General features: G+C 33.7%; 3 protein-coding genes across 5 annotated transcripts; 2 read left to right on the forward strand and 1 right to left on the reverse strand.

Annotated features, from left to right (window-relative positions):
* Nucleotides 1-240: 240 nt before the first annotated feature.
* On the forward strand, nucleotides 241-10,696 carry Bulli (regulator of MON1-CCZ1 complex protein bulli). 2 transcript variants are annotated; one of them, XM_088267914.1, is made up of 10 exons: nucleotides 241-534; nucleotides 699-1,057; nucleotides 2,869-2,990; nucleotides 3,852-4,072; nucleotides 4,806-4,938; nucleotides 5,714-5,960; nucleotides 6,528-6,699; nucleotides 7,817-8,059; nucleotides 8,796-9,042; nucleotides 10,521-10,696. In XM_088267914.1, the coding sequence occupies exons 1-10, from the start codon at nucleotides 409-411 to the stop codon at nucleotides 10,580-10,582; spliced, it is 1,932 nt and encodes a 643-aa protein (XP_088124040.1). In that variant the 5' UTR covers nucleotides 241-408; the 3' UTR covers nucleotides 10,583-10,696. The 2 variants fall into 2 exon arrangements, with proteins under 2 accessions (XP_088124040.1, XP_088124039.1); XM_088267913.1 differs by having other exon boundaries at nucleotides 279-534; nucleotides 5,714-5,964; nucleotides 6,532-6,699.
* A 163-nt stretch (nucleotides 10,697-10,859) lies between these two features.
* Nucleotides 10,860-12,650, reverse strand: Fdh (alcohol dehydrogenase class-3 Fdh). The gene is made up of 2 exons (XM_088267915.1): nucleotides 12,571-12,650; nucleotides 10,860-12,395 (listed from the first exon to the last, which is right to left on the reverse strand). Exons 1-2 carry the CDS (start codon nucleotides 12,587-12,589, stop codon nucleotides 11,257-11,259), a joined length of 1,158 nt encoding a protein of 385 aa, XP_088124041.1. The 5' UTR covers nucleotides 12,590-12,650; the 3' UTR covers nucleotides 10,860-11,256.
* A 165-nt stretch (nucleotides 12,651-12,815) lies between these two features.
* Nucleotides 12,816-23,297, forward strand: Cc2d2a (Coiled-coil and C2 domain containing 2A). 2 transcript variants are annotated; one of them, XM_088267845.1, is made up of 10 exons: nucleotides 12,816-13,590; nucleotides 14,207-16,123; nucleotides 16,206-16,393; nucleotides 16,497-16,620; nucleotides 17,284-17,446; nucleotides 18,247-18,957; nucleotides 19,537-19,860; nucleotides 20,988-21,250; nucleotides 21,874-21,991; nucleotides 22,066-23,297. In XM_088267845.1, the coding sequence occupies exons 1-10, from the start codon at nucleotides 12,941-12,943 to the stop codon at nucleotides 22,162-22,164; spliced, it is 4,557 nt and encodes a 1,518-aa protein (XP_088123971.1). In that variant the 5' UTR covers nucleotides 12,816-12,940; the 3' UTR covers nucleotides 22,165-23,297. The 2 variants fall into 2 exon arrangements, with proteins under 2 accessions (XP_088123971.1, XP_088123970.1); XM_088267844.1 differs by having other exon boundaries at nucleotides 22,079-23,297.
* The last annotated feature ends 516 nt before the right edge of the window (nucleotides 23,298-23,813 follow it).

Raw genomic sequence — 23,813 nt, forward strand, 5'->3', positions numbered from 1 at the left:
TTGGAGCGATCGCCGCGAGCGACGTTACGTTACGATGAAATGCTCCGGTCAGTCCCCACTTTAATTGAAACATAACCGAGACGAACTCTTTCAAATTTGTTTTTGGAAATCTCTGATGAAACAAACAAGTTTTTCAGGTTTTCTAAAATAGACATCGCATGAAAGAATGATCATTCAATGAGGACTCCAGTATAAATGAACGTTATTATGTCAATTGTATATTTCTTCGCTAATAAATATAAGTCTATGGAAATAATGTTTTAGCTGTCAAGTATCTGTCAAGTGTCTGTCAATGTCAAATACTCGCTTGTCGAGCGTTGTGTGATGGAATAGGCGTAGATATTGGTTATAAAATTGGTTTTGTTAGACACTGTCCATATTATTACCAGTAACAATATAAAATCGATAATGGCATCGTTGAGTGCAAGAAACGAAAATGCAGAGGATTTCTACTTACAGCTTTCAGAAAATCCTATTAGGTTCGATGCCGTAAGCCAGCTTACGAATGTGTTTTTTGACGATACAAATGGGCAGGTAATACATAAATCACATATATTTATGTTTTAATAAAGTGGGCGTTGCCATACTAAATTACCAAACGATATAAATAATTTGAAATGTTTCGCTTGTAGATGGCCGTGTTTAAAAAAATTAATGTTCTCATGTTTTATATCAATAATTATCATTCAATTTTGCAGGTTTTCGCCGTTCGGTCCAGCGGGGTAACGGGTGTTATCGTAAAAGGTCCGGATCAAAACAGTTGTACGACATTTCGCATGGAAGATAAGGGACCTGTTATATCTATCAAATTCTCTCCAGATTTATCAGTCCTGGCAATACAAAGATCGCATACATCGGTTGATTTTATGAACTTCGAAAATCTGTCACCAACTGGTGCTGAATATACCCAAAACTGTAAGTGGAAGAACGGCTCATTGTTGGGATTTGTCTGGACAAAAGCCAATGAAATAGTGCTGATATCGGATCATGGTATTGAGATTTTGCAAGTCCTGTCAGAAAAGAAACAGCTAAAGAGTTTGAAATCTACATCCATAAGGTAATATAATTCATTATAATACTTAATAATTCGGATTATTGGAAGCAAATTTAGCAAATATGGCAATGTGTCCTAATCTCTTTAGATTAGGACACATTGCCATATTTGCTCTTGATCTTTATCAAATAAAATCTAGTCTATGGTGAAAATCATAATATTATAAATGGTATAAAAACGAAGTATCTTTGAACATTTTTACTTTTGACTAAGTGTTTTATTACAATCCTCTTTTATTTTATATAAGTGTCGGGTCGTGGTCCCGTGGTTATTGTCGCGGACTCTTGAGTCCGAGTTTCTCAGTTCGAACCCACTCTAGCACAATTCGATACCTATTTCTAATAATGAGCCACTTAGGCTCACAGAAATAGTATAAAATAGAAGTATATTTGTAAATAATAAAAATGCAGATAATATTCTTTTTTAATTTTTAATTTTATTTATCATATGGTTTTTAGCTGTCACATATTTAAAAAAAACAATAGATATGTTTATATAATATATATTTAAATAATATTACATATTATATTTTATACTTTTCTGAAAATTTTTATATTTCCCATCTGACTATTGTATTAGAGAAATGGACCAAACTCAACCTAATATCTTTTCTTCTGCCTCCATAATCCGTGATTAATGCATTTGGCTACCATGCTGAAGGATCCGGATTCGATTCTCAAGGGGGGAGGAGTTAAATAAATATACATTAGTGTTTGTGCACTCTAAATTTTATTTAATATTACCCTGGACTAGAAAAAAAAAAAAAAAAATTTATACCTCCGTAGTGTAATGGTCAGCACGCTCAGCTACCATTCTGGAGGTCCCGGGTTCGATTCCCAGGGGGGTTCAAATAAATATTTGTGATTTTTTCACTGTAATATTTATTCAATATTACCCTGGACTGGTTCCTGAAGCGGAGGGCTGATCACCTTTCCTTCATGTGTAAACGATCAAGATAACACTGCGTTATATGACGCAGTGCCCTATGCACCATTGGGGTGCGGATAAGGGTTTAAAAAAAAAAAAACTGGACTAGAAACTGAAACCATGCACTGATCACCTTGCCTTCATTTAATTTAATTTAATTTATTTAATTAACTATCAACTAACATTGCTAGGGGATGCAAACCATACGTTCTTTCAGTGTCCGCTCACAAAAGAGAAGGAGAATTTTCTAAATAGCTTAACATAGGCAGGTATTCAACTTCCCACCCAAGTATCTACCCTTCTTTCTAAACTTATTCTAGAGGTGGAGACTGACCGGAGCATTTCATCATAACATAGCATCGTAACATCGCTCGCGGCGAGCATTCGAAACTATGGATGGAGCGCTCGGCTCGTTGTACTGACTGCCTGAATGCTCGCATCGTAACGTGTTACGTTACGACGAAATGCTTCGGTCAGTCTCCACCTTTAAATTGCAGTCATAATTTCTAAAACGATAAAGCTAAACGCATTCAAACTATGAAATTTTTTATTAATTGTTAATATTATTTTTATTATTACTTTGTTTGTAAATAAAAATAAGACTTGACACTGGCAGAAACATCTTCTCACTCTGTGACTGCCAAATAAAAAAAATAAGAAAACTAACATTGTATCAATTTGAGAGTTGTAAAATGATACTCATACTCATAAAGATACTCTCCCTATCATTAATCGTTTACTTTGTGTAATATCACTTTAAAAAACACTATTACCATACCATTAATGCTTTTAATATACAAAATTTATTGTTTATTCAATGAAAAAAAACCATTAAAATGTGTTATTATAGCAATTCAAAACTATTATTATTCTGATGTTTTTTTCAGTGCTTCGTGGTTTTCATGGTGTGCCCGTAGCAAGCTTGTGCTGCTTGCCAGTGAGAATGGAGTTTATCTGCATCCATTTTTGTTGACCAACTCTTCCATTACAAAGTTGACAAAAGTAGAAAGTAGGTCATATAGATAATATATTTACCAATTTATTCCAAGTGATTATATCATAAATATAATATTTTTATTAATTGATTCGGCAGTGATTTTGTGATAACATATATGCATTTATAATTTAAGTTTTACTTAGTAAATACCTCTATTTCTTTAAATCTACTGGGACACGTTTTTCGATGAATTCCGCATCAAACTGTGTGAAAATGATCTGGAATGCATCGAAACATGTGTCACAGTAGATTTTAAGAAATAGTGGTATTTACTAAGAAAAACTTAAATTAACAGTAAATTTAATATACTTAACAATTTATTCCAAGTGTTTTTATCGTAAACATAATTTATTTAGTATTTAATATAGTTACAAGATTTTTTTTAATAATTCAATACATATTTTAGACATTTTTACTTTTGAAAATCTTAAAATTCGTTACGCTGTTCTCTCCAATAAAGAAATTAAGCTGTTGCGCTTGAAGAGGGAGATATTAATATATTTAGCAAATTATTCCATGTGATTATATATTATTAATATAATAAAGTAATCAATTTTAGAGTCTGGAAAACATAATGAATTTTTTGCCAAAAAATTCAGTTTTTTTTTAACCACTTAACAGTCAAATTTTGGCAAGAAAATTTGTCAGTACAGGAAATCATCACCAAATAATTCGAAACAAGACTACCTGAACACTGCTCGGGTTAGTCAATAAAAACAAATACATAAATATATTTGGCTCGGGCAAATCAATACCTCCAAGTTAGAATACGATTTGCCCAAGCAGCACTCGGACTCATCAATGCAACCCAAACTCCTTGCCTGACTCGGGATAAACTGGCAACTGGTTAAATTAAAAATGTATTTTTTTTAGTGGAAGGTTCTCGAGCGGTAAATGAGCGTGATGTAAGTTGTGCAAGACTTTACGAGTCTTCGTGGTGTTTAGTATTGCGTCACGGAGGGGAGTGTCCCGCAGAAGTATTGGCTCTCCCACTGGACACTACGGGGCAGCATAAGGCTCACGCTTTCCGAACCGGACTAGTCGGGAGATTTGCAATAAATGTTGTCGATGATTTAGTTGTTGTACACCATCAGGTAACTTTCCCATTGTATTTAGTTTTGTTTGTAGATTACTTTATTTACTCTCTTGGTACTATACAGATCACGTGTTATTACATTATAATAGATCAATTTATATTGACTTTCTGTTGCCAATTGTTGTGAATGATGAACAGTATCCTATCCTCGTTGCCAGTTGTGGGTTTAAGTTATGTGGTGAAAGATTTTCAGTAAAAGATTGCTAGTTCTTTGACTTTGGTTTATTCTGTATTTAAGTTACTAGCAGCTCTAAGTGGCTGCTTTTAAGGAGAGACTATTCTAGAATGACATTTGCCAGACTACGTAGTTATTTACTTGGTGTCGGGATGTTGTTCTCGCAACTATGTTAGCAACATACCCACATTTCTTACGCCTATTGTATGCTGACGATACTGTGCTTCTTGCCGATAATAGAGAATGAAGACCTGCAGGCGGTGGTGACAAAGGTGTATAATGTGTGCAAGGAACGTGATTTGCTGTAGAAGTGGCGTTATTGTTAGTTAGTAGTTATATTGATCACATTCATGTTCGGCGTTGAAATAAACTAAAGCTAACCGAAATGGCTCATGAGTTCATGACTTTCCTATAAATAAAGCTATATTTATGTAACTTTCCCAAGTATCGTTCTAGGATGGAAACTGCAGTAATCTATGTTAGGTTATTACATGTTAACTTAAGCATTATTTGTCATTTCTTAACATTTTTCAAAGTCTCAATATCTTTGTTTCAGGCTAGCCAAACTTCAATGTTATTTGATATAATGGAAGATGGAGTTTTGGAGGGAAACACAATAATTCACGCTCCAATAGCTCCCCCTAAATCGCTTAAACCAGTTATATTGCCAGAACAGCAATGTCCAATGTGTATCCTTTTCATCATTATTTTTTTTAAATTTCAAATATCACTAAAAATTGTGACATTTGTGTAATGACCATACTCTTATTTACATACACATATGTACCTTCTACAGCAATGCACGTAACTTTTGTTAAGTCAATATCAAATCCAAGATAACCCCTATCATATCTGTTGAATAGTAGAATTCAATATAATTAGTATATGTTTTGCATAATCACCCTCATAAATAAATAATATAATTATGTTTCAAAATGCATGATAATGAATATCGGTGTTGAGAGGTAAAAGTGCTCAATCATTGTATTGGCTAAAAAAATTACAATAGTTTATAGAAAATAAATCTGCTCCATGTAATTGAGCCATTTAAATTTGCATATAATTTGGTTAAATATTGGATTTAAACAGTAAAAAATTATTCTAAAGGTTGAGTTACAGTCCACTGTATCATAACTTGATTCCTATTTTTAATATGTAATAGGTCACTTAGGCCTATGAACGAAGAATAAAGCATGTAATAAGTAATAATTTTCTATGTAATAAGAACATAAATATAGTTTTGAAACATAACATAGTAAAATGATTTCTTTTGTCAATTAAGTATGTTTTATTATCATTTATAAAAATGAAATAATATTGAATTGGTTTTTGTTTCTTAGTTGTTAAAATTCCTAAAAACATCATTGATATAAGAAAATTGTCTTTTTATTGACATTTCTAGATGGAGTTCCAATGTAATGATATGATTAATATCTTACCTTAATTCTTTCTTACAAATATTAGATTCTGGAAACTGGGTTGTGTTCCAACCGGATATAGTTATAGATGCTCGCTTGGGATGTCTTTGGAAAGTCATTTTAAAACCGAGTGGTTTGCTTTGCGCTGCTTCTGAAAAAATAGTCGGTGTTCTGCTGAGAAGAACAGATGGACGTGGACCCATATTTGATATACTTAAAGAATTGACAGCAGATGGGGGTAAAAATCTAGCTCCTTTGATGGAAATATTTGATCAAATAAACGCAGTTTACAGGCAAGTTATGATGAAAGATGGGGATTGTGAAATGCGATATTTGCGATAATTATCATATATACTTGTGGTACTCCTCGTATAATTTCCTGTCATTGAACTGAAAAAAATATTTATTAGGATATGGAGAAATAACTGTATGTGATGCCCGATCAGCTCACGATTTGACCGGTGATCGTGGCAGCTACAATTTTCGTATTCTTTTAAAATTAAATAACTTAAAATTAGTTAAATGTAATAAATGTCTAAGAGGAGTGAATTACCTTGTTTTAAAACTTCTATGTTCTACATATTATTTCATAATCCTTATCTTATGTTTTTTGTAGCTTTTGTTTTTTTTTTTTTTTAATCCCTATCTTATCACCTTGTTTAAGAATCTGCTTGATTCACCTACTGCTATTTTTTATCCACACATACGTAAATTCTCATTTTATTCGTGATTTACCAAGTTTTCAAAATCCAAGATAAAAACACTTTGAATAAAATTTATTTATGAACCGGATTTCACTGCCTTCAATTTAGGCCTTAATAAACAGCTTTTATAATTTAATTAAATTTGCCCTATTTCAGGAAGTGGGCAGAACAAGAGTTGGCTAAACAAACAGGGCAAATTTCTGGACAATTTACTGAGTCACTCAGCAAGACGTCTCCAGTTCAAGTGAAATATAGAGTTGTCATATCGCAGCAGGATATTTATACTAATGTATTGCAGCACCATACTGACTCCGTACATATTGTACAGGTAGTTGATTTATTACAATACGTAGTTTCATTAAATATTAACTAACAAATATAAAAATGGTTAATGATTTGAACTAAGCATTTAAAAGTCCATTTTTATTAGGGCTACGTTGGGGAGATACGTCTTCATTCTGTCTATAAGTAGTCTAAAATGTTAGTACATAATATTCACAATGTTAATATATAATACTCACAGATTTTTTTTTGTCTACCGGTTTTGAGATGTACCCATCTATTCATCAGGATAATCACTAGAACAGCATGCAAACAATACTACACGCCACCACCATAGTAATTCACACACTTATAACTACACAAAATGTTGATCACATGCGACTTGAGGACCAACAATGATATTTTAGTTATACATACTTATATACTAACTAACTAACTAACTCAGCCACACCACTCTGTCTTTGCAAACATTCTTTGCCTCTTCTACATTCATGCATCTCCTCATACATACCCGACGATTATTACGACTCCTGACCCGGCCGCTTTCAAGTATTTGACATACCTGATTGTGCCAAGTTTTCCTCGGTCGTCCTCTGCTTCTTTTTCCAACTACATTCGCTCCATAAATTTGTTTAACCGTTCTTTCTTCACTCATACGCTCCACATGTCCAAACCATCTCAACACACCTTTCTTAATTTTATCGATAATGCTTATATAATAACATTTTTCATTACATATTATCTCCGTTAAGGTTAAATACTATAGCAACTCATTTTCTCATTCAATAAAACAAAATGATTATATTAAATTGAGTTTGATTGTTTCGCATTTGATTTGCTTAGTAATGTTTTGTGTTGAATTTTCATGAACCTTATACATATTATAGATTGATTTGGCATTAACTTTGTGGAATAACAGAACATTCTCGAAACTAGCAGTGAAAACATTAATAAACTCAAAAGTGTTCTATTTTTATATTATGTATATAAAAAGCATAATTAACTTTGTGGCATGGTAATAAACGCTCTCCTTATCATTCTTCATTCACTTTGTGTAATACCGCTTAAAGTTTTTAAAGTGGTATTACACAAAGCGAACAATGAATGATAATGAGTGTTTTATTTATTTATTTAAATGCTCATGAATCTTGTAATATTTTCAGGTGGTTCTCAATTACCTTTGTTCTCTAGCTCGACACCGCATATCCCCCCAGCACGCTTTGACAGAAATGCTAGTCCGAGCATTGGTTAAGTCTGGACGTTTCTCAGATTTACACCAACTGCTGCAATACGGAGCTATAGGAGATTCTAAGCCTCTCGCTTGCCTTCTCTTATCTCTGGCGAATTTACACCCAGCAGCACATCAGTTGGCATTGGACATGCTCCATAGACTCAATGCTCATGAGGTAATAAACCATAAATAATAAAAAAATTCAACCTCATTTATTAATTAGACTAATGCATTTTTTGCAGTTTGGTAATTAATTGTGGAGCGTTTTTTTGCTGTTCATTATTCTGTCATCAGTAGACAGAATGGCCACTTAGATATGTATAATTTGATAAACCGACAAGGGTAATTGATACATATCATAGTTACCCAGAAGCGCAAGATATATCATCATATTCATGTAATTAATAATCACGATGACACTGCTTGCATATGATGCTGTGCCCTATGCAATATAGGATTTGGATAAGAATTAAAAAAAGAAGAAACATATCAACATATCAAGAGACATGGTAGAATTTTATACTACTATGAATTTTTTTTAAAAATTACTTTGAAATTTTATTTCAAAACCCACAAAACCTCAATTTTTAGAGGCTTGTACGCAGGTACCATAGAGGAGTATATAAAAATTACATTAAAAATACACATGCTTGAAAATTAGAGTGTCTTGAATTCATTTCGCAAATTACATAATATAAATTTTTCCTTTGGTTACAATTTAATCAACTGAGATTTAGAGTGTGAGTTGTAAATTTATTTTTACAATAATTGCGTCACATTCTTAAATTCTTTGAAGATTTGTTTGAAATTATTGCACAAATTATTAAATTTATAAATTATTTCAACTTGTCATTGATTAAAAATTTGTATTTGATTTATTTAATATTATAATACATTGCATATTTTCACAGGAAGCGGTGGAAGTGTTGTTGGGTGGTGGGGAAGTAATAGCAGCTGTGGGAGTTGCCAAACAGTATAGTGCAGCCTGTCCCGTGGCTGTCGGGCAACCACAGACAGCCATCACGAGTGTGTGGAACTCCCTTCCGGCGAGGAAGCTGCTTTCTGCTGCTTCGGGAGATGTCAGCACCTTCACCTCGGTGTATCATGCTCTCGAAAATAGAAACAGAGCCACACGAAACTCACAATGCTTCTTCAAAGGTAATCAAATAAAAAAAAACAAATCGAGTCCGAATTCCATCAGATAAATAATGGGGAGAAAATATTTCGACTAAATTCTAACTTTTAATTTTAGTATATGTGTAACATATACTGGACACAAAAGTGCCATTTATATAGTTGGAGATTTTTGTCTAAACGAGAATGATATTATCAGTGTCGGGTTGTGGTCCCGTGGTTAGTGTCGCGGACTCTTAAGTCAGAGTTTCTCAGTTCGAACCACAATTTGATACCTATTTCTAATAATGAGCCGCTTAGGCTCACAGAAATAGTATGAAATTGAAATATTTGTGTAAATAATAAAAACACAAATATTTATTTTTAAAATAAAGTATTTTTTAAAATTAACGGATATTAAATTGAATTGTTTGAAAAATAACATGAAAAGGATACCTAAAGGTGGGCACTGACTTTCACATTTCGTCGCAACATAAGATTCGCGAAGAGCATCCTACTTCGGATGGAGCACTCGGAACGCTGTACTGACTATACGAATGCTCGCATCGTACCATGTTACGTTACCACAAAATAACTCCGGTCAGTCCCCATCTTAAAATTTTAATTAGTAGTGATTGGCATTGATTTAATTGTCAAGCTTCATAGCTTAGCAATATTCGCTACCCTGGATGGCTTCGCAATACATATAATTTTCCAGTGTTTTATAGGTTTGTAATAAAAATTCTAATGAAAGTATAATATAACACTGCTAATGATAATATCACTTTACTGCATATGATTTTTCAAAATAAAGCAATACCTATTACAATCAATAAATGATGTACCTATTACAATCAATATCAGTTGCAATACTATACAAATGTTTTATAACACAAAGTAAACGATGGATGAAAAGGAGTGTTTTTTTTATATACATGTATTTAAATACATACCTATTAAGTTTTGCATAAAATGCACCCCTAGAACTTTACTATCACAGCTCAAGAAATGGCATTTTGACATCTGAAATTTAAATTCTCCCAACCATTTCTATGAATACGGACAGTAAACTGTTTTTTATCCCTAATTTAGTATTTATTCAGACATATCGTAGTCATACAGGGGAAAGTGACCAAGTGCATTTCTTACAAAAACGTGACCATCGACTATTTGATATCTTACTGGCTTAATATTGCCCTGAGAAAAATCCCAAAGGATTTTAAACTTGGAAGTATAATATATTGACTTGTTAAAAATGACCAACTGCATTGATATTTATTTTCTTGCCAAGCAAGAGGGACTTAAATGGCCCTCCTGAACATTTTACATTTTGTTAGCTAGTCACTTTCTCCTGTACGACTACAGTATATAAATTTTCAATAGCAAAATGTAGATTATTCATTACTAATTTCAGACATAACATTTTTCTTTCTTTCGTAGTATAAATAAAATTATATGGAATGTGAAATGTATTAAATTCTACTTGTTTGCATGACTTAACTTTTGTATATTTTCTTTTTTAGGAGAGCAGTGTGACTCGTATGTTCAACTTTACCAGTCACTTTTTCCAGAACATGACAGATAATAACAAATTATTATGTGGAATAATAATAAGAGATTATTAAATATATTTTTTATTTATGCACATTGTAAAATCCATTGTAAGAATGTTATATAGAAATATAAAAATATTTATTGATTTTTGTTTTATGAATTGACACACAAACCCACTATGCGATATTTTATCTTTATGTGTTGGAAGTTTCTTCAGTAAATTGAAAGAAACCAATTTATGATGAAATTTCAATAATAAACATCTATAAAAATATATTGAAATTTTATACAATAATAAAACAAACTTATATTGACAGTGTTTGAGATGGAATATGACAATGCCTTTATTTATTCAACAAATTAAAACGTAAGGATATCAAAACAAAATTAAATGTTTATTGTAACTGCAGACAGTTGGTAGAATTCCATATTGAATTGTTGGGTAATATATCCAAAATTAAACAAGGTTTATTTGGTTGTATTCACATTTATTTATGTACATGTTAATAAGTGACGCGTTTCGTCTTCTTAGGACATTATCGAACACTGACTAAAAATATTTTCAAAAAACTTTTGTGTTTGATAATGTCCCTAAGAAGACGAAACGCGTCACGTATCAACATATACATAAATAAATGTAGAATTCAACCAAATAAACCTTGTTTAATTTTGGATGTATTACCCAACAAAATTAAATGTAGTTTATTAAAAGCTTAAAACTGCACGAAGAGCTTTTCCAGCATGCAGCAGTTCGAAAGCCTCGTTTATTTTCTCAAATGGCAGATTATGAGTCACAAACTCGTCCAGTAAAATCTTCTTTTTCAAATAGTCATCGACAAGTTTGGGTACGCTGTCGCGACTCTTCCAGCCCCCGAAGGCGGTTCCCTTCCAGGTGCGCCCCGTCACCAGCTGGAACGGGCGCGTGCTGATCTCCTGGCCCGCCCCCGCGACCCCCACGATGACGGACACCCCCCACCCCTTGTGCGCGGCCTCCAGCGCTGCCCGCATAGTATTGACATTCCCGACGCACTCAAACGTGTAATCGAGCCCACCCGTCATCTCGACCAATACCTCCTGCATCTGTCTGTCGGGGTAGTCTTTAGGGTTGATGAACTCGGTAACGCCAAACGTCTCCGCGACTTTAGCTTTTTCAGTATTAAAATCTATCCCGATTATTTTGGTAGCCCCGGCCGCTTTGCAGCCCATAGCTACAGCGAGCCCTACGGCTCCTAACCCCCAAATGGCGCAAGAAGCGCCCGGGGTGACGCCGGCCGTGTTCAAAGCCGCACCGTACCCTGTGGGGACTCCGCAGCCGAGAAGACAAACTTTATCCAAAGGCGCCGCATCGTTAACTTTACAGATTGATATTTCAGCCACGACTGTGTACTCGCTGAATGTAGAACAACCCATGTAATGGTATATCTGTTTACCCTTGCAAGTGAATCTCGAAGTTCCGTCGGGCATGAGTCCTTTCCCTTGTGATATTCTAATTTTTTGACATAAATTGGTCTTGGAATTGAGGCAATATTCACATTCCTTGCATTGGGGAATGTACAGCGGCACTACGTGATCACCGGGCTTGACTGACGTAACTCCTTCGCCGACGCTTTCCACGATTCCGCCGCCCTCGTGTCCCAGGACCACAGGAAACAACCCTTCGGGATCAGCTCCCGACAGGGTGTACGCGTCAGTGTGACATAGCGCCGTTGCCACCACTTTTACCCTGACTTCTCCCTTCCGCGGAGGCGCAACATCTATAGTTTCAATGGATAATGGCTTCTTTTCTTCCCAAGCGACTGCCGCTCGGCATTGAATCACTTTTCCAGCAGTTTCGGACATGTTATCTGAAGACGAAAAATCTTAATATTAAATAACCTTTTAAACGTTTTGTAGTAGTTTAAGTATTTGTTGGCAGTAAATACTGATGTGATACGCCAAGAAAACACTTCACGACTACGCTTGAGATAAGGAAAACGAGATAATATACATATTTTTAAATAATTTATATCGCTGAGATACCTTTGACACCGGCTGACATTTGACACCTATCACCAAAGATAAAATATTATGTGCTTTTTACGAGGAGCTACAAACTATAGGGTTCAATTTAATTTTAGAGAAAAATCTAATGTTTCTGAAACCTGTATATGGGCACCTTTACTATTTTATTTATACTATGTAAGTACCTATTAATTTCTTCCCGGATATTGTACATTAACAGCTTAAAAATTAATTATGAAATAATGTCGTCATGGTAACAAAAATACAAATATACGTTCGAAAATTTAATTATCCGCTATTTATTGCTAATTAGTGCTTATAAAAGATTTCACAATTTATTTCATTAAAAAAATCTTTGTTATTCGTTTTGCAACAATAATTAATTAAAATGGATAGTTCAAAGAAAACATTTAAGGATAAAATAAAAGATAGGTTTTCTACTGTAAAACAGAAATCCTCTGATACTCTTTTAAATGCCAGAGGGAATTATATAACTCATTTGAAACATGCTGACAATAAAGAGTTTCAGCAATGTGTGGATTCGTTTTTACCTCAACTCCACCATGAGAATGAAATTGATGAAGCATTAGAAAATATTGCCGAAATGAGGATAAAAGAAATCACGTTGGAAAATGAGGAACAGCGTAAAAAAGAATTGGATTTCTTCATTCTCGTTTTGAGTGATGAGAAAAATGTTAAGCTGTCTAAAAAAGCCAAGAAGAAAAAGAAATCTTCACCGCCTACAGATAATATAAGTTCAGCAGAGGACAAAGAAACTAAGAAGCCAGTTTCTGCAAAAACGGCTTTAAAATATTTTGATACAGAGATAAACGATAGAGAAGTGATTACTTCTTCGATCATAACCAGGGCAAAGAAAGATCCTAAAGCTGAATCATTGTTCTGGGATGGAAAAGAAAACACAATTATCAAACGTAAAGAATCAATAAATATTGCAGAAGATGGTTTCTTCGTTGGGTCTAAACCTAAATATATATCTAATCATTTAAAAGGCATATTAAGCCACTCAGATGATCAAAAGTATGTAACACAATATATTTTAAACTGTGAAAAAATTTAGCTTAGTACAGCAGATTTTTATCCTTAAGGCTTACATATTAACAGTGTACAACTTAACAAACTAGTACGAGAATATGGGTATACAACTTTGAGTGCCCTAGCCATTAATGTTATTTTCACTTTCCTCCATTTTATTCTCAAAATGGATTAATATGCTTCACTTACGTTATTGCATCCAATTAAGCATATTATTTTTTTTATTTTTAATCTGTGTCGTGGGACTGATCGGCCATCCTGTGTGTAATCATGATTGATTAAACACCATGCAGATTTGATGTAGCGCCCTTTGCACCATCTAGGGAACAGAAGAAAAAATAGCCAATGATGGTAATAGGCACTTGCAAATATCTATTTTTAGTCTCCATCTATATTTTTTTTTGACTTACAGCTTATAACTAAGACTTTCTAATAATATACGACTTCTTCTCCTCTTAACCCTTTAGCATAAGAATGATTTTTGATGTTTTGTAATCAAAACATTACCTCTTCAATGCGTACAGAGTGCTATAAATTTATTAATTTTTTGTAAAAAAAATTACAGCTAAATTGTAAGAAATTCAGTTATTTTTGTTTTTAGCGAATGGTTTGATGCAGATGGACAACTTATTGTCGAAGATAATCCAGTACATGAAATGTCCAATGAAATACGATATATTCCATCTGAAAAAGTTGAATTTCTGACTACATTTGTAAACCCTGTATTTTTCACAAGAAACGGTAAAAAAACACAAACAAAATCATACGGAGAACAAGAAGACTTTTCAAGCTCGGTTTTAGAATTTCATTTGAATAAATTATCATTTAACCATCATCCGTTGTTCTCCTTGGAACACATCATAGCACAAAAAGTCATTAAGGCTCATGATATATACCACGCAAAGCAATTAGAGAGGGTGTCTCAACAACTAGATGATTTATTGTCTTCTTTAAGAAGGACAAAGTCTTCATTAGCGGAACAATTTCTTTCAGAAAATGAAAATAGTCAGAAGAAACTGTATAAAAATGCAAATTTCAGAAAATATGTAAAAGAGATATCAAAAGTAAGAAAAGCTAGACTTAAAGAAGCCCTCAGTCAAAAGAACTTACAAAATGAAATACTTAAACTATGGAGAAATATCAAACACATAAGGAATCAACTGAAATACACAAGCACCAGCCTTGTTTTGGAAATCACTAAAAGTAAAGTAGTCATTGAAGAAGATAGAGATAACTGGGAGGAGATGTTTGAGATGGAAGTGAATGATGTAATAGATGAACTGAAATGTGAATATTTAGAATCAAAATCCGAATACATAAAGAAAACTAAAAAATCTAAGAATAGTAGCCCCGACTCAAATACACCGAGTGAAGCCTCACAAAAACCTCGTCTGGATTACGATGAAGTAAAGATAAGAAAACGCTTATTCAATGAAATGTGCGAAGCTCTTAGGCAGCCTGGAGAGCCGATTTTTTATTTCAAATTAAGCTATTCTTCAGATATCATAAATGAAAAAACCAATTCCATTCCTGAATCAAATAGAAGAAATGATGTAGAAAAAACTAAAATCTTTCTAAAACTGTTTGTGAATAATAAAGAAGTATGCAAGACAAAAGATGTAAAATTAAATCAAGATTTTGTTCTGAACTACGATGAGAGTTTTTCTGTTCATTTACCAAACAGTAGTTTAATAATAAAACTTGTTTTGTTTGAGCAAAGTTCCTTTCTACCTCCAATATCTATCGGGGAAATATTTATAACTATTCCTGAACAAAATGTTCTTATTTCTGATACAAAGACTGAGGCATATCCCTTTTTAATAAACAATAAACGAAATTACAAGCATTCCGGCGTCGGAATATGTAACACCCTTTCTGATTTTATAAACAAGAAATATTCTCAAGGAATCATTCACAATATAGATCTTGAGGAACCTTTGATTTGCGAGGGGTCAGTAAAGTTAAAAACTGGTTGGACAACAAATTCTGAGGAATTAAACTACACGAAAGTTCAAATCCTCAATAATGATAGTTTAATGACAAAAGAAATGTTAAGTGTTGAAGCAATGTCAGCATTGTGTGAAAATATTTTGGACCCAAATGATCCAAAAAACTCATTTCTTATTACCTATATGGATAATTTCAAAGACAAACTAATTTCAAGTCACAAATTTTACCTAAATAACTTTTTAAACTTTGATTTTCTCATCAAAAGAAATTCAAAGTTATCTTTGGATATACAAATGAACGGGAAAGGCATCAGAGAACTCCTGCCCGATCTTGCGGAAGGAATTCAGCATGATGGCGCGAGCACCTCCACCTTGAGCCGACCGAGAGGAAGTGTACTCGATGATGGATCTCTGCTTGGCAAAATTTTAGATCCGATTGATTTGCAAAGGAGAACGAGTATACGCTACCTTCAACTAGTAAACGAACATCTTTCCTTACAAAATGAAGACGAAAAAAAAGATAAACAATTAAACGATATAGTCACAGCGTTCAAGTACCCCGGTATAAAGTAAGCCACTAGTTTTTCCCGTACAATTGTATTCAATATACACAGAAAAATATTGTAAAATAATTTTTGTTGTTTATTTTAGGACCATCACCGTCAACTTTTTGAGACCAAAAAGACCCTTGTTTTACCAAGTGAAACAGCAAATTTTTGCACCAAAGCCACAGGTTGATACTATAAGAGAATACACTTTAAAAGTTTGTATTCTTAAAGCATTCCAATTACCTTGTAGATCGGAACTAGTTCAACCTGAAACTAGTACAAATTCCGAAGGTAAGGCTGACTCTCTGCATTGTATGCCATGCGAGGTCGTGTGACCTGTTGCTTGGAAAGTATTTTTACAAAAAATTTATGAATAAACCATTTTACATTCTAGGTGGACTGAAAATGATCAACCTTAAACCATTTGTCCGCGTCACGTGTCAAGGGAAAAGCTTACGAACATCGACTGCAATGGGAAATAATCCAACATGGAATGAACAACTTTGTTTTCCTATCAGGTAAAATATTTAACTTCTTCTCCATTTTCTTACCCTTATCCTTATCCAGTGGCACTGCAACATATTGACAGTGTTATCTTGATCATTAATTACATGAAGGTAAGATGATAGCTCTTGCGCTTCAGGTACTGGGTGAAATTAAACAAAAATTAAGGTGACAATTCACTTCTATTTATATTAACCCCCCTGAGGACCGAACCTCCAGAACGGTAGTCAAGCGTGGTCACTTCACTATGGAGACAGACAATACATTTTGATAAATTACGTAAAATTATGGTTATTAGGATTATTATCATGCTTGTTTTAATACATTTTAAATTAGTTGCCTTTTATTCTTGTCAAAATCGCATCACTTTCATTATTGTACTATTTTTCATGTTTGACCATAATTTTTACTATATGTGTTATTTTTGTAATATTTTACTCTCATTCAACTCCAGGTCTACTCAATGCACAAAAATACAAGTACAAATAGTAATAGTAATTATGAAACTTATTTGAATAAGAAGTGTCATTTGGCTCTCCAATATTGATAAATAGTTTATGCAGACATACCTCGTTTATTTATTGAAACAAACTAAATAAATAAATTTGAAGATCATTTTAAAATTAACATTTGTATAGTTTATTTTTTTATTGTATAAGAAATGGAGTTTTTTAAAGGTATAATACATCATCGGCAATCTCAATTCACTTATTTGACGAGCTGTTCGAAGACTTGTTGGCTGACAATCGGCTGGAAGATTCTACAATATACTGCCAATATAGCGCTAACTGGTTAGGTTCTATGAAGATTTTACTACCTACAGTGTTTTCTCAGGGAAAGGTAAATTTATACTATTATATTATATATTATTAAAATACCACATTGTGAAGCTTGTGACGTGGACTGCTAGATGTCACGCCATCGCTTTGGAGGTCTTCCAGGTGGTCTTCTTCTGCCTGGGTTCTCTTGAAGGGCAATTCGGGCCAGTCTATTTTCTTACATTTTATTGACATGGGCATTCCAGAATCATCTTCGCTGTCTTCTCCATGTGACTATTTCCCCATACTACGCATTTTCCAAATTTATTTTTCTTATTCAGTCACTTAATGTGTTTCTGGTTATGTACCTCAATGTCCTCATTTCTGAAGTTCTTAGAAGAGATTTGGTTCACGCCGTGTCTGCTCTGGTCTCTATCACATATCGTTTACTCTTTTCAAGAATGCCATAAATCTAAAATTGTCAATTTTCAGTTGTGCATGTTTTCGGAATGCCCAGAAAATGTACTATATCCCAGCAAGAGAGGCATATTTTAAACAAGAGTGTTGTTTTTGCATTTTGAAGAAAAGTATTGTTTAATTATTTTTTTAAAATACTAAATATTTTTCAAATGGAGAAAAAACATTCAGGTTTTACCTAAAAAGATCTGTTGCACAGTAAAAAGTTCAATAAGTGGCTTGATATTTATTTTTAACACATTGTATTATATTTTTAAACTTTAAAAATGTTCTCCTGAAAAATCAAGTTTTTTGATTTATGACGTTCTTGAAAGGAGTGAGCGATATGTGGCAATCGGTCTTACACGTGTTTGTACATTCTTATTTATAAATATATTTTTTTAAATCTTTATTGCTTGATTTCAGATTGAAGGAACATTTTTAATGTATTCTCCCCCGGAGTTGCTAGGATATAAACAAAATGTGGAAGAAAAGTATGCACACTCACATGTATCATACGACAGTTTGAAAAGAGATATTAACTTCAAACAGAGGGAGGGGTTTTTTATTTCCATGTTTTTAGAAATATTCCCATCTTACATAGATACAAATTTGCCGATTGAGATAACAGAAACAAACGAAATGGACTACATGATCAAATATCTCAACACTTTTTCTGAAAACTACAATAATACATTTCCAAACAGGAAAATAAACTTACTTTTATTGGATACAAGTGGGAAATACATCTGTGTCACAAGGTTATTTAAGCCGATACCATTGCCTGAGTTTGGAGAACACATGAGAAATTGCAACTCCAATCTTTCAAATTACGAAGAATCGCTGTCTTCAAAAAACTCAACACCGAACAGAAAAAGATCTTCGAAGAATCAAAATAGCGATGAAGTGGCGACACGCAGCGTAAAGTCTGTGATTTCATCGAATATCGGAGACGGTCGGCGCCAGTCTAAAGCTGCTAAAGATGTTTTCGAGATGAAAAGTTTAGAGGAAAACTTATCTGACAGTGGGGAAAAAGGATTAATAAACAAAATACAATTTTGTGCGAGATTCGTAGCGATGATCCCATTGTTTGAACTTAATATCTTGAGTACACATTTAGTGGCTCTCTCCGGTTATGTAAGTTCAATAACAGATACTTATATTATACATGCTATTTTAGTTCTTGAAAAATTACTCTACGTTATAACCCGGAAATTTTTTACGTGTTATTTATGTATACAAGTCTATTAAATTTTACCAGATCGATCAGACACAAATATATATTCAGATTTATATGTTTTTATAGATCACTCTTTCATTAAATTATTAAATATATACCTTGAACAAATAAGAAACTAAAAAAAATATAAATTCTATATATCAAACTTTAAAAATAAATTGAAGACATAACAGATAAAGTGCTGTTAAATTACACTATTTTATAAAGACATTGTTATCTGGTGGTTTTTTCATCAACCCCAACCCTAATTAGTATACTAATTAGGGTCGTATACTAATTGCAAGTAATCACAAACCTAATTCCAATCTGAACAATGTTTTTTGGGATCTCTTGCGCTCTACTAAAAGTAAGCAAATATAACCCTTATAAGCGTCTCCTGCTCTCTACCAACAGTATGTAAAAGATGCTTTTAAGCGTTTTACTGCAAATAATGTGTTAATAAAACAATCTTACTTATATTCCTAATGAATTTGCAGCAAACTTTAAGGTTGGTCTGCGGCTCCATGATGGATCACACAGTATTATTGATGAACTATTTTTTATATCTTGGCGTTGATTGCTGGTTCATTTCGGGCCAAGCACTACCGCGGGGCTTGTCTTCCTATGTTCTCATTAAGGAAAATCAACAAACCAAAGAGATCAGACTCAAGGAAGAGGGGAGAACTTACTCGAGGCTTTCTGTGAAGTCCAAGATTGTGTGGAAGTGCTGTATCTATGATGCTACTACTGGCATCAAATATGACACCCAAGATCCATTTTGCCCACTGCAGAAAGTTTACTCAGTTTGCAATAATGAAAATGTGAGTAAATTTATTTCTAGCATTTTTCAGTAGCGCAACATCAGAATGAAACCGTTTTTGGTTAATTGGACCAAGCATTGATTTGCCGGGCAATTATTAACCAAGACTAACATGATCTAGGCTAACGTATAAATAAACAATTCATGGACAATTAAAGTTAATAAAATAACTGGGAATCATTCGTCTCCGCTTCCATAGTGTAATGGTTAGCTTGCTAGGCTGCCATGCTGGAGGTCCCGGGTTCGATTTCCAAGAGGGTAAAAAAAAAATTATTAGTGATTTTTCAGTTTAATATTTATTTGACCTGAAGCGCAAGGCTGATCACCTTTCCTAAATTGTGTATTTAACGATCAAGATAACACTGCTTCTATACGATACAGTGCCCTATGCACCATTGGGTGCAGATAATAGTAGAAGAAGGAATAATTAGGAAGATTTGAGACGATTCCTGAGATTTAGGCAAATGCGACAAAGTAGCTGAAGGATATCACAAAAGAAGTGTTCAAGGACTGTTGGGATAAGTATATGTGTCGGGGAGGTGAATACTTTGAAGGGGACCCAGCATGTATTTTTAAATAAAGTCCATTTTGTTTTGTGACGTCAGTCTACGTATTAATTGAATTATTATTAACCATATCCGCTCCCTAGGTGGAGCATATGGAGTCCACAAACTGTCTCCAGGCTTTTCTGTCGGTTGCCAGCTCCCTTGCATCCTCCCAAGTCAGATCCACGTCCCGAAGTTCTGACGAGAACTGCCGACGAATTGTCAGCAGTGGTTGTCCTGGGCGGCGCGAACCTGATGCCTTGTAAAAGAGGCAAGCTTGATTAAGGCTCTCAGGAGGCATGCGGAGTACATGGCCAAGCCAACTGAATCGCCTTTTCTTGACGACAGTTGTGACCAAGATTTGCTGCGTCCTACGCCTTATCTCTTCATTCCTCACAAAGTCAAACCACCGCACGCCTAAGATTCTCCGCAAACACCTATTCTCAAAGCTTAGTACACGGCTGCTCTGGGCCCTTGTAAGAATAATTAATAATGAATTGAATAGACCATGTATCTATTCTTTTGCTGATTTTCCCACTGCAATTTGTGTTTTTAAATTTTTGTTAAATTTTTCTGCCATTAGATATGGGTCAACGTACAGCCAGTTGAAAGGTGCAACCTAACCAGGTTTGAATTCGATGCTACATCGGACTGGCGTCCCGTATTCCAGAAAGGCAGTCTCGTAACATGTCCGGGTCCTTTACCCGGAATGTCTAATATGGGGATAGAGGAATCTCTTTACATTTATAACACGCAAGATGTCCAGAGACTCCGAGATGCTGTGGAAGACAAAATAAGAAGTAAAATACAGAGATGGCGGGGCCACAGGAAAACTATATGGAACAGGTTAGTTGATAATCTATCATCATTGCAGACCAAAATGTTCTTATTTCATTTCAGACAGGCGCCATGGCGTAGTTAGGGAGATGTTTGACTATTGCCAATTGTAAAATGGATTTGAGAAATACTTATTTTCAATAGGTGTTCAATAGGGTGTTTGCGATATGTTTCACATTTACCTTCCCTTTCCTTACTACCCTACGTACTGACAAGCCTCTGAAAATAGAGGTTTTGTGGGTAGATACTTTAAATAAAATAAAAAATTTACTATGAAATTTTAGCATCACATAAGGCCCTTAAATATAGCTGTATTTTAAAATTGTATTCAAAAAATATATATATTATTGCCAATATTTCCTTTACAATGTATTGTTTGCAAAGACAAAATGGTGTGGCGTTCTATTATCTTTGCCTTCCATTGCGGAGAAGCAATTTTTTTTTTTTTTTTTTAATTCTGTCATACAATTTTTCCTCACATTTGTCTGAGAGAACGCATATCAACGGCGTTCACTCTGCTTTCATCCTTCCTTTTCCAGTTCCATGTTTCGCTTCCATACATCAGTGTTGGGACCGGCAATCAAGTAAGTCAAATAATATATGTTTAATTCGACTGAAATTTCTTGCCATAGGCACTGCAGCAGTATCTTGAAGAACACACTTATATGCTGGGAAAAATGGTCTTTGAATCAGTCAACAGCCAAGCCGAAATACAGTCATAGATTGCAACAGTTGCTGCTTTCCTATCAGGTATTGTATACCCATGTAATTATGTATAAACATATAATGATTATGTTATACAAATAGTTACATATTTATCTCAGGTTGTGATTTCAGATCTACGGATTTCCATTCAATATAACGTACACATCTATGAGCGAGATAATATCTTCGATAAAGGCTACTCAGATACACTTAGATGAGCACACTTCGACTGAATTTGCTCTTGGCGTAGAAGTATTTCCATACCCAAACCGTATTTATTCTGTGTGGATTTACCTTGCCTCCGTGGTCAGGAAATAAATGTGGTTTTCTTCAAGATATTCCAATTGACTTTTAATTATTTGTGTGATACTTTTCAGCATCCGACAGAAATTTACCAAAGATAATACATGTTACATGTTCAATAAGACATTTTGATTTTGATATAGCATCTACTTTTACAATGCATTCATTATATCTATCGGTCATATTTAGTGATGGTATTTCTTATGTAGACGGGGGTGAATTCAGATAACAAAGGCATTTACAAATCCTTGTACTTTCTGTACTTACTGAACCTTATTCGCACCCAATGAAGCATAGGGCACTGCATCAAATTTACCTTAGATTACGGGACATTCGTAAAATTTACAACACATATAAAGAATGTAGTGACAAGTAGCATGTATCTTAGTTTTTTTACCGATATTTTATATAAAGTTCTCAAAAAACACGTTGCACTTACTTTTAGATGTTCTTAGTTAACGTTTTTGGTAAAATGTGAGTTTTTCTTATCGTTGTACATTTTACGATAGTCTCGTATTAACACATTATTGTCAGGCGGTTTTTTCACCAACCTCGACCCTTATACTCTGTTAACCTTTCCCTTCCGGTGTTAAAATAAAACGCGCGTCCGGGTGTTGGGTAGTCACTACACAATAAAAAATTAGCAATTTTAAATGGGAAAAATACGGACATTCATAGCTAATCCCCTTAATTCATTATAAATGAAGTAAAAAATTATAATAATTTAGAATTATTTTATGAAAATATAGTGTTGCGGTTCCCGTACACTCTTCACGCGCTGTTTATAGGCGAATTTGTTTCCGATTTTCACAAAATACCTCCGATGTACCCGATAAATTCTGATTATCACTGATATTATTTTTTAAATCAACGTGTAAATATGTTATGGAGGAATACCTAAAATCTTAGCCTTGTATTTATTATATTTATAGAGATATTATGGTTATTAGAAGCAATGTGTACAAGGTACACAACACCGGGAAGGGAGGGTTAATATCATATATTTGAAATAAACAACTGCCCTTTTTCCAAATAAATTATTCATTTAAACTCCTGTCAGAGGGTTACTAATATAAATGGTTGGTTGGAATATTTCACAAATAAAAAAAATACATATTTTTCACAAATGTTTTATTTTGAGTTTAAACTAATATATAAGTTGGATGTCCGTAAAAATATCTATAAGCGAAACCTCAGATCCAACCGATTAAATCATATAACTAATAATTTTTAACATAAATATAATTAAAACATAAGGATTCCTTAAATGGCTTAAAATAATCATAAAGATTTCAATGTTAATTATTCATGTACTGTATCATTTTGTAGTATATTTGTGGACAGTGATGTAGTACGCTCGTAAATGTTTAATTCTTTTATATTAACTGGTTGAATCTAAAGAATCGCCCGAGTCATATATAATGCTACTTTATTCTTCATGCTGGAAAAGTGAAATAAATTGCTCATAATTTCTCCCGCACATAGTTTCTCCTCAATCTCCCGTAATGTAAATTCATTCCAATGCCAACTACACATACATTTTTTGTCATAGTATAAAGTAAAT

This window comes from Brachycentrus maculatus, unplaced genomic scaffold, assembly GCF_059751285.1.
Source record: "Brachycentrus maculatus isolate JH-2025_06_01 unplaced genomic scaffold, ASM5975128v1 h1tg000306l, whole genome shotgun sequence".
NCBI lineage: Eukaryota > Metazoa > Arthropoda > Insecta > Trichoptera > Brachycentridae > Brachycentrus > Brachycentrus maculatus.

Excerpts from the sequence above, each read along its gene's own strand:
- Bulli (XM_088267914.1), top strand. The coding sequence starts at position 409 with ATGGCATCGTTGAGTGCAAGAAACGAAAATGCAGAGGATTTCTACTTA. Across the intron at positions 1,058-2,868 it reads TTGAAATCTACATCCATAAG|TGCTTCGTGGTTTTCATGGT; the intron begins GTAATATAATTC and ends TGTTTTTTTCAG. Across the intron at positions 4,939-5,713 it reads AGAACAGCAATGTCCAATGT|ATTCTGGAAACTGGGTTGTG; the intron begins GTATCCTTTTCA and ends TACAAATATTAG.
- Cc2d2a (XM_088267844.1), top strand. The coding sequence starts at position 12,941 with ATGGATAGTTCAAAGAAAACATTTAAGGATAAAATAAAAGATAGGTTT. Across the intron at positions 18,958-19,536 it reads TAGTGGCTCTCTCCGGTTAT|CAAACTTTAAGGTTGGTCTG; the intron begins GTAAGTTCAATA and ends ATGAATTTGCAG. Across the intron at positions 21,992-22,078 it reads AGTTGCTGCTTTCCTATCAG|ATCTACGGATTTCCATTCAA; the intron begins GTATTGTATACC and ends TTGTGATTTCAG.